Source organism: Desmodus rotundus, chromosome 10, assembly GCF_022682495.2.
Source record: "Desmodus rotundus isolate HL8 chromosome 10, HLdesRot8A.1, whole genome shotgun sequence".
Taxonomy (NCBI): Eukaryota; Metazoa; Chordata; class Mammalia; order Chiroptera; family Phyllostomidae; genus Desmodus; species Desmodus rotundus.
This window is the reverse complement of record NC_071396.1, coordinates 27,520,305-27,533,140: the sequence shown is the minus strand read 5'-3', so window position 1 is coordinate 27,533,140 and position 12,836 is coordinate 27,520,305. Positions and strand designations below refer to the sequence as shown.

Here is a 12,836-nt window from a genome sequence, read left to right as displayed (position 1 = left end):
CTGATATTCACCCATGGGAGGTGTCTGCCCAAGGTGGACCGCGCCCTCAGTTATCATGGAGAAAACCGGAACCATTTCCTAGGGGCTAACCTTGAGATTCTGGTCTTCACCAGTACCCCACTCTATCAAGTCCAAGATTAGATCATTTCCTTCTAGGGGGAAAAAAAAAAACATTTGAGAAGCTACCCTTGCCTCTAAACATTAAATGTTTTTTTCCAAAACTGATTAACCAATCTATAATTGTATTATGTAACATATACAGTCACTAAACTAATGGGGAACCATTATAACACACAGAGCTAAAAATAGGTGCATTGAGAAGGGACTGTTCAGGGGCGTTACCTGTCTTCGATGAACATGTCATAGTAAAATCCATTCTCGATGGGCGGACCGTAACACAAGTGGCCTCCGTAGTACAGCTCCATGGCCTCCCCGAGGACGTGGGCACTAGAGTGCCAGTATACCTGCGGGCAAAGGACACAGGACACAGGCCACCGGCTGTCAGAGCAAGAGCGTGGGAAAGGCCTTGCAGAACGAGTTAGCAAGTGGATGTGTTTTTAAGGGGATAAATACCAGGACACAGGGCTGCGTCATTTGGAAAGAAACGGACCTCTGATGCCCACAGAGAAGAGACTGTTTTTCTGAGCCCTCCCTGCAATGCCACCAGAGCCATCTGCCTGCTTATTTCTGGTGTAAAGCTGCTGTTCTGAGCCAAGAGGGCCACTCAGAAACCTGGTTCCACCCAGAGTGGAGAAAAGCAGGTGTTCATTCCCCTCCTTTTGCCCAGGCATGGCCTCCGAGCCAGATGCGGAGAGAGAGGGCCGAAGTGGCTGCTCACACACGACACTGCTACCGTTCACAGAACGTGGCATCCACGTGGCAGTTTTCGTGTGCTGGCCAGCATGTGACTGAGGACCTCTGCGAGACAGTGCTGGAGAAGAAGGTGTCACCAGGGAATGAACGTCTCCTGGCTGCCGAGACCCCTGAGCAGGGCACATGTAGTTAATGTACTGTAGTCCAAGGGCACCCCAAGTTCAGAACGTTGATTTGGTTTTGAATTCCCAAGGAATCCGTGGCTTAGGGACAAACTAAAACTGACCAGTCACCAAATAAAGAGAGATGCCAAAGGAGCAAAAGAATCAAGTCCTTTTCCTTGGTAGGAAACAAACTATAATTAGAAAGTTGTTTGTTTGGTAAAATAAATCAGCACAGAGGGAGCTAGCTGACTGAGCAGGCCCTGTACCACCCCGCCCCAGGACAGCGGGCAGGGACCTGAGCTGCAAACACACCCACACAGTCAGTCCTTGGGGCACAGCCCTCTGCTTTGGTGGGTACTGGGGCGACAGGTTATGCCCAGCATCGGTCTCATCTCCTCTTTGTTGCACTGTACACGCCCAGATAGCCATTGGGCGACCAGTGTGTTAGGGACACAAGACTAAAAGACACAAGTCACAATTGCAGACAGGAGTCCTTGAGAGAGAGCGGGGCACCGCAACGACAGACAGCAGTGATGGCTCCCCACCGACAGGCCCTGGGAAGGCCCGTGTGGTGACCACGCAGGGGAGGGGACAGAGTGGCTTAAGAGAGGCTGGAGAGGGAAGAAAGAGCCAGCGACTGGTGCAGGGCCTTGAGGGAGAATTTGGACTTTACCTAAATGCCATGGGACCCGGTACAGGGTTTTAAGCAGAAAAGAAATGCCTCGATTTACGTTTTAAAACATCCTTTGGTAGCAGGACAGGAACGGACTTCCGGAAGGAGGTGGCAGGGGGCAGCCCACGGGGCAGTGCTACAGCAGCTCACTGTAGGTCCCTGGGCAGTAGGCAGTGCGCGGGGACACAGGTGGACAGACCCATCGGCAAGGCGACAGCACTGGATGGGACAGCTCAGGACGGGAGTAGAAGGACAGAAGGGGGCTGGTGCTGAGCACTGGGGGGGGGGGGGTTCCTAACATTTGGAGGTGGATAAAGAAGGAAAAGCCATCGAGAAGACTGAGAAAGAACAAGAGGTCTGCCACAGAGCATCTTAAAAGAAGGGCGTGGTTAACTGTCGACCTGGCTGAGAAAGTGCACAGGATGGGAGAGGAGATGGGGGCATCATGGAAAACAGAGGGGATGCCCAGACTCGGGCCATCACCCATGGGGAGAGGCCCCAGACCACGACTGCACACACATCGAGGAACTGGCAGCTTCGGCCTTTATATAAGTTTGCGTTTGTTGTTTACACTTCCAAGTAGGTACTTTCTGTTTACTTGAGCAGGGAGCTGTGTGCCGCTGGTTGCTCCTGGGATTTCACCGAAATTGAAAGTAGAACATGTATCTATCTGCGCATTGTCTGCTCCTGAACATTACAGAAGGGAATGCCTATTCTAACTTGAAAGCTGTATTGCTTTATAAAACTCCCGTTTCTCGCGTGCGTCTTTGTCAACTTTACAAGAACATTTTTTTACTGCAATTTTGTACGTGAATTTATCTAGAGGGCCGAAGTACTTCTTTCATACGATGCATTATGCACTAAATAATTCTTATAAATAGGATCATCTTTTAAAATGAAAGTCTAAGAGTCTGCCATATAAAGGACACGAATTTTTCAGAACAGCAGAAAATGCTTTTACAAAATCATTAATTTGCCATTTTGGAGCTCTGAGCTTTCTGGATTTGTTTTCCTATAGGGTTTCTTTCTCATAGCCATGCGCTCAATATTCATAAATTGGTTGATGTTCAAAATCTTGTTAATAGGTACATCACAACAGGAAAACAGAATCCAGCAACAACAACAAAATCTGTGTTGCTAAATCACACTAATAGAAGCAACGGGGTCTTGGAAAAGCAACTTAACCATTCTGAGGCCCGATGGCTTCAACTGTAAAATGCGGATTTTTAAAAATCTTTGCCAGGGTCCCTGGGACTTAAGAAGATAATGCCCGTCAGGGGCTGTGTTTATTGTCCCTTTCACCGACGACCACACGTGTTTAGGGAAGCCCTACAATGAGCAGCCAGGTGCCCTGCCAGTCACGCAGGCCGGGGGGCGTGCTGGTGCGTTCCTCTGCAGATTTGCCATGAGAAGCAATGATTCCTTTTTCACGATGTCACTGGATGCAAGGAGGAAAAGAACCCAAAGATGCCAATACCTCCAAGGAACGTGAAATTTGGCAGATTTCCCCATCCCCCACCACACAAATACCTGACAGAGGCAAAGCGCTCAGGAGCCACCGTTAAAAAGGGGAGCCGAGGGAAGGAGGGCAGGGAGCGATGCCGTCAGGTAAGCCAAGAGCGGGCCAGCACCACCAAGTGCGCAGCTGGTGATGCCCTCGGGAGAGGGTCACAGAACAGCTGTCGCGCCTGCTCTCCATTCCGGCTCCTACTGGACTTTCTCCAAAACCCGACACTATCCAAAAGCACCTGGTTGTTTGTTTTCTGGTTTACTACCTCCTCCTGCTGGGTGTAATCATCCTGAGGTGGGGCTCCCTGCTCTGTCTACTGGGGCCCCAAAGGGTTCAGCACATGTGCCCAATGCCTCAGATACTGGTCAGCTGACTGAGGGAATAAATAACATTTTACGGCATCTGGGATGCAGTTAGGTGACAGCTGCTAAGGACCACTGAGAAAAACTAACACATATAAGCTACTGATTTCCCTTAAAATTGCTTTCTGAACCACTTTTGAAAATGGCTTTGTTAATAATGTATTAATGGCTATGCTTTGCGTGTTTTAAAGAGGAAGTAATTACAACATCATCCTTATAATTTGGATTAATAAATCAAGAAATTTAGCATAAGCATCATAGTTCATTTAGCTTCAGTGAATCATAGGTTAGGTTTATGCAGGTAATGGACCACCTGAAGGGAGAATCCAAAGTTAAGCTGGCAATGTTTACCAGAGATCTACGTGAAAATGTGCAATGTATTTTAGACCATTACAAGTAATTAGAGGATATTTGAGTCTTGATTTTTTTCAATTCTCCCACACATATTTAACTATAAAGTAGATCCATTTTCAGAGTCTCTTTAAATCCATTTCACATACACATTGATTTAATAATAATAGCATTCTAACTTAAGAAAGAAATTATTTTGAGACATAAATACAGGCTACTTAAAAAAACCTGATATGCATGTATTTGTGCATATTCATTCCACAAAAACTTATTAAGTACTTATGGGACAGCAATATACACATTTTAAACCTTACGGGGCCACAAAACCCATCATTCTTGACTCCGATAGGTGGCTTTGAACGTGTTTTCACAACACAAACAGCCCAGGCTTGGTTGCTAGGTGCCCCATACTTACAGCTTGAGCTTCCTCATCGTCAAACGTCAGCAGCTCTAGAGTGGAGTCCCCTTCCAGCGGACGGTCCAAGTCCCACAGTTCGCCATTGACTCGGGCTACGACTGTGCTTTCGGCCAGTTCTGGACTGGTGAGAGAAAAGTCACTCGGCAGTTAACCTTATCCGGGGCTGTAATGATTCGCTAAAGCAAAAGAGTAAAATAACTTCTAGGGTTTTTTTTTTTTTTAAGCAGATAGAAAGTACCAATGCAAACTACTGGGACAGATCAGTTTTTTATTTTGTAACCTTTATTTTAAGTACAAGAGGAATATAGGTTTGCTGTGAAGAACTTGGAAAACAGAGAATAAAATAAAGATCACATACACATCTTCCCACCCTGAGATCAGTGCTCGTAACATTTTGGTACATCCCACCCCTCCTTTACTTACACACACACACACACATACACACACTTTTTAGAAAGCAGAGCTGCCATGGAAATTTTAGAGCCTGCTTTTTCACAGCCGTGCCAGCAGACGGACTCCCAGCAGAGCCCAGAAGCAGCATGCTCGTTAGGGAAGCTTCTACTCCTGCACAGACGCCTCTGCAGGGGCAGCCCTGTGGTCTCTGAGCCCGTTTTCTGGGACAAGCCCGTGGCCATGGAACGGCTGGGTCAAAGGACACGTGCCTTTGGAAGGTCTCTGGCACCGACTCTCTGAGTGTACCACAGCCGCGCGTCTCAGAAGGTTTTTTAAATCGTTGCCAATGTCATGTGGGAAATTGTCTTAATTTATTTGACTAAATCAAGGAAGTGTTTACTGGCCAGTTTTACTTTTATGAGCTGCCCATGCCCTTTGCCTATTTCCTATTGAGGTGTTATTTTTGTGTGTGTGTATCTTTTAAATGACATTTACTGCTTAAAAATGGACAAAACTAGCATGTTCAGAGAAGAAAGCTGGAAAGCACAGAAAAGCCCAAAGAAAAGAATAGCGTCCTCAATCCCGCCACCCAGAAATGACTGAACGTCCATTTGCTGTGCGTCCTTCTACAATTTTTGATCAATTACGTACACCAACACAAACTCGTCTTCAGCAGTATCGTTCTATGCCTTATTTGGGAACCTACTTCTTAAACTTAAAATAAGTCACCTTTTTCCTAACAGTAAACAGACTTCTAAAACACGCTATCTAAGAATTACAGAATGATGACTTGCTTAATAAACCCACTATTGCTGGGCATTATGGTTATGTCTTAGTGGGTTCTTTTTTTTTGAAACAACAAATAATGTTGCAGTGAACACTCTTGAACATACATGTTGGTACCTATTTTTTTTTCCAGGAAAAATTCTAGAACTGCTGGGCCAAGGGAAATTTACTTTTAATGGCTTTTGTCAGAATACGTTGCTAAATTTTCCTAACAGGAAAAGTGCAAGGGTACCTTTTCCCTGTGCTCTCATAATCTTAGGCACTACTCAATTAGGTCATCTTTAAATGCCACGTTCTATTCTGCATCTGTGAGTAACTTGTGCAGCGGTGTAGCACTGTGGTTAGGAAAATGCAGGCCAGGCTGGATTTACACAATTTCCTCAGCTTCTCCAGGCTTTTTTTCACATCTGTAAAATGCAGATTATGGGTCTTCCCCATACCTTTATTCTGAGGGCTAACTAAGGCACACTCACAGGAAGAACTGAATGAATGTTAGATATTGTTATTAAGGAAGGGATAGACTGCTAAGGCTTCCTCAGATCCATTCTCCCTCTACAGGAAGGATGTCCCCTTGCAGTGACATGTGGCTGTATGACTGCGTCCGGGGCAACAGCTGCAGCAGCAGCGGTGTGTGGCACTTCTGGGTGTCAGCCTTACGCCAGTGGAGGGCAGCTCAACCTCCCCTGCGTCCTGTGGACTGGAGCACACGCGCTCTTCCCTTTGGACCAGGTAGACGAGGTGACGCTCTATCAGGTGGCTCGGCGACCAGACGGAAGAAGGGCAGGTCCTCCAAAACTATACCGACAAGTGTTGTCCTGAAGAACTTGACCCTGCACCTCCAGACGGCGAAGTGAGGGACTTTGACCATATTTAAGCCACTGAGTTTTGGGAGACTCTTCGATGCAGCAGCTTAGCCTGTATCTTAACTAACACAGAAGTAATGACCTGGGGGTGAGTAAGAGAAACAAAACATGTGACCCTGGCTTAGCAGACTGGGACTGGGTTTCGCTGCCCATGACGAAGCGGCCGTGAAGAGGCAGGATGCTGGTGTACTCTGGATACCTACTGTGGTTCTTAGCAAAGTACCACCCAAATGAGACAGGCTCAGGTGAGACTCGCCCAGTTTGCGAGCAGAGATGGAAGGGATGGGGCTTCACCAGGGGAGGCGCCCTCTGTTTATGGCCAATCATCCAAACTAAAAATGCAGAAATGTGAGGCTTTGAAGGATTGGAAAACAGTTTTCGGTCCCAAACAGCAGGAGGGACAGGCACTGACAGCCCTTCTCGGAGGCCCCGCACAGAGACAACAGGGGCTGGTCCGACTAGGAGAATTGGGGTGAGGGTTCCGCTCTCCCACAGCCTCGTATTTCTTATGATCAGGCCATTACATTGATAGAGAGAAAGGAATGAGCCAAGTACAAAAGCCAGGGAATGAAAGGGAGAGAAGTCTTTGTTTAGGAGAACTCTTTAAGTGAGATTGGCTTCCCTGGAACTGACTAGCAGCCACCAGACCAGAAGCCTACTACGTTTAACTCCTTGTGAGAGCTGTGTGGCCGGACAAGCTACAAGCCCAGCTTATAGTGCCTCTGACTGTTTGATCCTTAAAGGGGCCTCAGCCCCCAAGAAGGCACCAGCAGGCACAGGGCTATGCAAACCGCACAGCCTCCTGGTGGACGAACTGCCCTGCAGATACGGCGGTCAGGTGTTAGGAACGGCTGTGAACCACCCAAGGAGCAACATCAGGACCCGTGAGGGACTGGACAAGAGCACTGCTCCCGCAGGACAAAGGGCAGCCAGGTGACCACATGGACACAAGCACTACTACTGACAGGCTGTGGGCGTCCCAGTTGCTGCCGGCAGGAGCCGGTGGCTTCTGCATGCCACTGTCTGCTGTACTGCTCCTTCTTTTTTCCAAAGAGACACTTTCGTGGCGATTGCCTTGTGATTATTCCACTGTATGCACATGTGGCGTGAGCAGCCTTGTCTATCAGCGTATTTGTTGCTGAAGTGCAAGGAGCCAGCCTGATGGGGGAGCTGTGCACACCTCTTGGAAATTCAGGACTTTTGGCTGGTGGGACCTGGAGTTGTCTCACTCGGTGGGGGAGCAGGGGTGTGGGACGAGGAAAGACGTGTGCTCACAGGTCTCTGGATGTGGGAGGGGCACACTGTGGCGGACGTGGTCCCCTAAACCATCCTTCCTCTCTTCTGCGGTGCCGATATTGCTGAACATATGGCCGGCCAGCAGGAGCCGCATTTCCATTCTCTCCTACAGCGAGGGGCGGCCACGTGACTAAAGGTGAACTCGCGGGTTGTAAGTTGAAATTCAAGTGCACCGCTATGAGGCCTTGGCCTCAAAGCATCGTTGTCCTTCAGAGGCTCTTCCTCCTGCCTGCTGGGGAGCCTGTGGGCGGGACCCAGCTTCCACCCCTAGACAAGGACAAGCCCTAACTGCGGGGTTCCCACCTCTCGTGTTATGCTTGGCAGGGCCTGCGCGCCCCCAGAGCAGGGATAATTACCTGCGCAACCAAGGGGGCAAGCAGCATACTTTAATAAAGCCATTATTTCAAAACTTTATTTCATATCCGGCCACCGCACTGGATCCTTCTTTATTCTACTCGTTTTTCAGTGAGTACTGTTCCCTAGAGTTTCCACCTTAACTGTTCTTTTTCCAACTGCCTGAGTTGAATTCTTAGTCTGTTTCTTTTTAGTCTTTCTTATTCTAAAATAAAAGCCTTCTGCATGACAAATCTGTCTGATCATGACCTTGGGTATAGTCCACACGTCTGCACATGTGTTCTCCTCATTAGAAGTATTTCCTAAGAATTCTGTGATGGCTTTTATTTCCTTTCACCTGAGTTATTGTGAAGAGTTCTTTTTTTCAATGTCCAAGTTTTACTGTTTGTTTTGCTGTCGTTTCATCTGGTTCCTGAGTACATGCCTGATTTCAGTGTACTCACAGGATGCGAACTGTGTGCTTCTGCATTTTATTAAGATTCTGAGGAGCAGAAAGCCTGACCACAGGAGCTCAGAGACGAGAACCGTCTTACCTGTAGAGCAGAGATCAGTGAGTAGTCCCCACGCCTATTTTACAGTGTTATTGTTCAAACACGCAGAATCTTAACTTTTGCCTGTGTGATTTGTCAACTCGGAAAAGCACATTAAAGTCTACCGCTCCTGGGTTTCTTATTTGATGCTACATTGTTTAACTCATAAAGGTTCGTGACAAATAATCAGGGTGGGTTATAATACTCATCCATTTTAAAAATAAGTCTCAATATCCCATTCTACGATTTTGGCCCTGAATTCTGTCTGATAATAAAATGATGTCCACCACTTTGCCCATTCTTTTGTCTTGGACAGTGTTATTTTTTAGACATTCCTGCAATCCCTCTGTAGGACTTGCAACCTGACTCTTTGTCATTGAATATAAAATTATTTTTGCCTCAAAATTATTTTTCTCTAGCACATCGATTCATCTCTCCTGGAAAATACGGCAATGGGCTGGGAGTGGCCTTTAGGATACATGATATGATAGGCCAAAAAAGAAATACAATCTTAACCACGGCTTTCAAAGGAAATCGAAGCATTTCCATTGATGCAATTTTGCTGTTAAAATAGCAGGCATTTATTTGCATGGCAGTTTTGAGCTACAGCTTCTGCAGAACTGTATTTAACGCTAGGAATTAACGTTAGTCAAAATAACACAACTCCACTAATGTATTTAAATTCCAGGAAAGTCAAAGTACTTATTCAGGCTGATAATAGCCCTAACACAAACATCTTCAATGTATAATAAATAAGCTTTTTGTACATTTCTACAGGCACTTTAATTTTCAGAGTATTTTCATATACACTATTGCATTTACTATTTACAACCTCATAAGGATAATGGGGAAAATACTATTATTTCCACTGAAGATGCAAGAAAACAGGCTTGGAAAGCTTCCGGGATCTGCCCAAGTTGGTCTGTAGAACTATCCAAGGTCATTTCCAGTGGAACACTGGCTTGAATCAAGTCTCCTGACCCCTCGTCCAGATAAAGACCTGAAAAAACTCATTCCTTGACAATGGACCAAGTCAACATAATGCGGCCTGTCAAGGATTCTACATTATCCTCTACATTATCATCTAAAATTTGGATGTTCTAAGAGGATGAGATTGTGTTCTGATATTTGATTACTCATTTAAATGGCCTCATCAGAAGCCAGAGGGGGGAAAAATAACTGATTTCATTTAATTTATTCGATGAGTAAGAAAAAAAAGATTTGAGTAGTTAGTTCCCAAGAACACATTTTCAACAAGCTCTGGCACAATACTCGATACTGAACAGCTTCTCCAAACTATGGTTTACCTAATATCAGCAGCCACTTGATAAGGCGTTGTTTTCCAAACTTCCCCTTCCACTGTTTTCCCATCAGCCAGTCTTATTGTGATCACATTGCTTGTGTCCCCCTTTTTTCCATGAATGGCAAAGAACAGCTGATGATCTTTCTTCAGTATTTCAAAAAGCTTCAACCGTTCCTTTATGAAATGTGGTTGATTTTTCACCTGAAAATCATTAGCGTACACTAAGGTTAACGTGCACAGCACACTTTTTTCTGAACTGCTCAGCATTAAGTAAGTCCCGCCCCCTTCTCAACACACCATAGGTCGTTACTGGTGCCAGTCTCTACTATCTGTCCAATCCCGCTCTCCTCCAAAAGACTCCTCTTACCTCCTTCTCAGCTCTCAGGGTCCAGCTCCAAGCCCAGGCCCTCTCACTACTACACCCACTGGCATCTCCCTTTTCCACATGTTGAATACACATGGATGAGGAGTCACATAATTCAACGCTTATTTATACACCATCTGACCTTGTTCTCTAGCTGTTCTGCCTGCTTTGGCCTGAACTCCTCAACCAGACTGTGCCCTTTGAGGCCACTTAGTCTTCCTTCGCTCCTAACAAATGCTGATACTCGATAAATACTACCCGGCTGTTTTAATGATTGACATGAAAAAGCAAAGTAGCCAGTTTACTTAACACAAAGGAAGTGCTCTATTATCTCAACTTACGCGGACTAAGGAGTAGTTCACAGCTGCACGGCTAACTCATCTCTAAGTTAAGACTTCCTAAATCTAAGGAATGCAAAGTTTTAAATACACTATTGTGACCTAAATGGCAATTTCATTAGGATTTATGTTTTTTAACATAAAAACCCGAGGTATTACCAGTAACTGTATGAGCATATTTCAAAGTCACCTAGTCTTTTACATTGTTTCTATACCAACGACTCACCTCACAGTCAAGCTCCTTTTCCTCCTTCTTTCCAATGTCCCTTTCTTGGTTTTGACTAGAAGGAGGCTGAGAAATAAAGGGAAACTGTAAACAACTCATACCAATGACAAGACAGAGCAACGCGTCTGAAACCTGAGGAAGGAGGGGGACTTGCAGGCGGGTGGCAAGTGTCCCCGTTTAGAGGCTCATAGCTGGGGTGTCCTGAGAACACCCACAACCCCCAACGGGCAAGGTGTTTTCTGAGGTTTGGCCCTTCCTGTCTGTGCGTTTTCATATATTCTTGCTCAGAACAGGCAATACATTTTAACATATTTAATGTATTTTAAAGTCACTGGAAAATGATTATGTAGCTGCCACCAGAGATTTCAATCACATTTCATGATTTTTTTTTTACCTTGGTTTTCCTTAGTAAAGAACTGAAAAAGATCCCATGGTCTAAAAAAGCCTTCAGAACTTAGGAAATTTATTACGCTACAGGGAGATAATTTATCCTTCAATGAACTAAAATAGTAAAATCCTGTATTAAATAATGATGTTAAATATACAGGCCTCAACACAACAAAAACCCCAACAACCACCTGTCCTAAATAGCTCAAACTGCCATCAATAGGGGGAATGTTCACCTATAAAGCTATTGGTCTTCCTGCCCAAGGAAGGAACAGACCTTTAAACGCGCCAGCTTTTTTTTTTTCCAGCCGATGGAAAATGCTATTTCTGCTCCTGAAGAAAATGTGTGGCAGCAAGTTAATGGAAAAGCTGGGCAGGTGCACTATGAGGTCAGTCTGGCGATTGCTGCAAAGGCAGGGACGCCGTGGTGTCCAGGCCACTCCGCGATTCCGCAGGAGAGAATCTCAGAGTACTCCCGCAGGGTCTGGGAAGGACTGGGCCCCGCAAACCCCCGGGGCGCCGGCCGCACCTGCACCTGTCATTCTAGAAAAAAACGCTGTGCATGCACTTCGCGGGTCGCGACGCCGCCCGAGGCCTAGGTGGAGCCGTACCGCGTCCCCCCCGCACGGAGTACCCGCGACCCGCTACCTGCGCGCCGGCAGCCGCGCTCCTGGTCTCCTCCTGAGCCGCCGCCGCTCGTGTCGCCCTCTCCAGCTTCACCTGGTGGCTCAGCTCCTCGGCGAGGCACACCCGCAGGCGGTACAGTCGGTCGCGCAGGTCGCGGTTCTCGGCCCGGAGCTGCACCACCTCCCGCGTGAGGCATGGCCCCTCGGCCGGGTACGGGTAGGGCGCGTTCACCAGCTCTTCCCTCAGGCGCAGGACCTCCTTCCACAGCCAGGTGATGTCGTCCTCCTGCCGCTGCAGGCGCAAAGCCACCGTCTCCGCTGTCAGGGCCTCAGTCGCCATGGCACCCGCCTCCTTCGTCCAGCCACACTGCGCTGGGTGGTAGGTAGAGGCAGCGGCCGCCGCTAGGCAGGGCAGCGACCGGGGACGCACTGCGGGGCGCGGGGAGAAGGGTAGCCGCGGTTACGTACACGGCGGGGGCGGGGCTACAGGGAGGCGGGACCAAAGGGAGGCGGGGCTACGGTTAATACACTGCAGGGGAGGGGCTATGGAGAGGCGGGGCTGGGGTTTGTACACTGTAGGGGCGGGGCTATGGGGGTGACGTTTACCGGCACTTCGGGGGCGTGGCCACAGGGAGGCGGGGCGACCGAGAGAGGCGGGACTACGGTTTCGTACACTGCAGGGGCGGGGCCTAGGCTGGGCACACTATAGGAGTAGAGGCCACCTGATGCAGGATCTCGCAGTGGCTTTGGCCTGGAGAGTGTTGAGGGACCTGAATAAGCTCAAGGTACTTTCAGGACTGTGAGCTTGTCGCCATTCCTCTGCTGAAACAAAAATCGTCCAGAATCTTATGAAAATCATTCGTCTCCCTTCGCAGTACGACACCTGTCTTAATCCTCCACAATTCTGGCTTTCACTATTCTTGCAACTTAACATCAATGTTTGTAAAAGTGACTGCTGAGAATCAGCCTCCTTGGCCTTCATGCAGAGACTGACTAAGAGCACAGGCTGGAGGCTGCTGGGCTGGGCTAAGTAGAAGAGCTTGACAAAAATTAAAATCTGACCGGCAGTTGCTACAGTG

General features: G+C 47.5%; 1 protein-coding gene across 6 annotated transcripts in view; it reads right to left on the bottom strand.

Annotated features, from left to right (window-relative positions):
* The window catches only part of TARS3 (threonyl-tRNA synthetase 3), a 39,481-nt gene extending 27,072 nt beyond the window's left edge, over positions 1 to 12,409 (bottom strand). For 4 of the 6 annotated variants that reach the window (XR_006655662.3, XR_011650441.1, XM_071219448.1 and 1 more), the window contains exons 1-5: positions 11,780 to 12,200; positions 10,745 to 10,810; positions 9,821 to 10,017; positions 4,289 to 4,412; positions 343 to 464 (exon numbers count right to left, since the gene is read on the bottom strand). Coding sequence is in view for 4 of the 6 variants with exons in the window: in XM_071219448.1 (XP_071075549.1) it covers positions 343 to 464; positions 4,289 to 4,412; positions 9,821 to 10,017; positions 10,745 to 10,810; positions 11,780 to 12,097 (827 nt within the window). In the remaining 2 variants the exon portion in view is untranslated. Of the gene's footprint in view, positions 1 to 342; positions 465 to 4,288; positions 4,413 to 9,820; positions 10,018 to 10,744; positions 10,811 to 11,779; positions 12,201 to 12,363 lie in introns of those variants that run through there. The other 2 variants (XM_024561865.4, XM_071219449.1) reach the window with 2 other exon arrangements.
* Between the last annotated feature and the right edge of the window lie 427 nt (positions 12,410 to 12,836).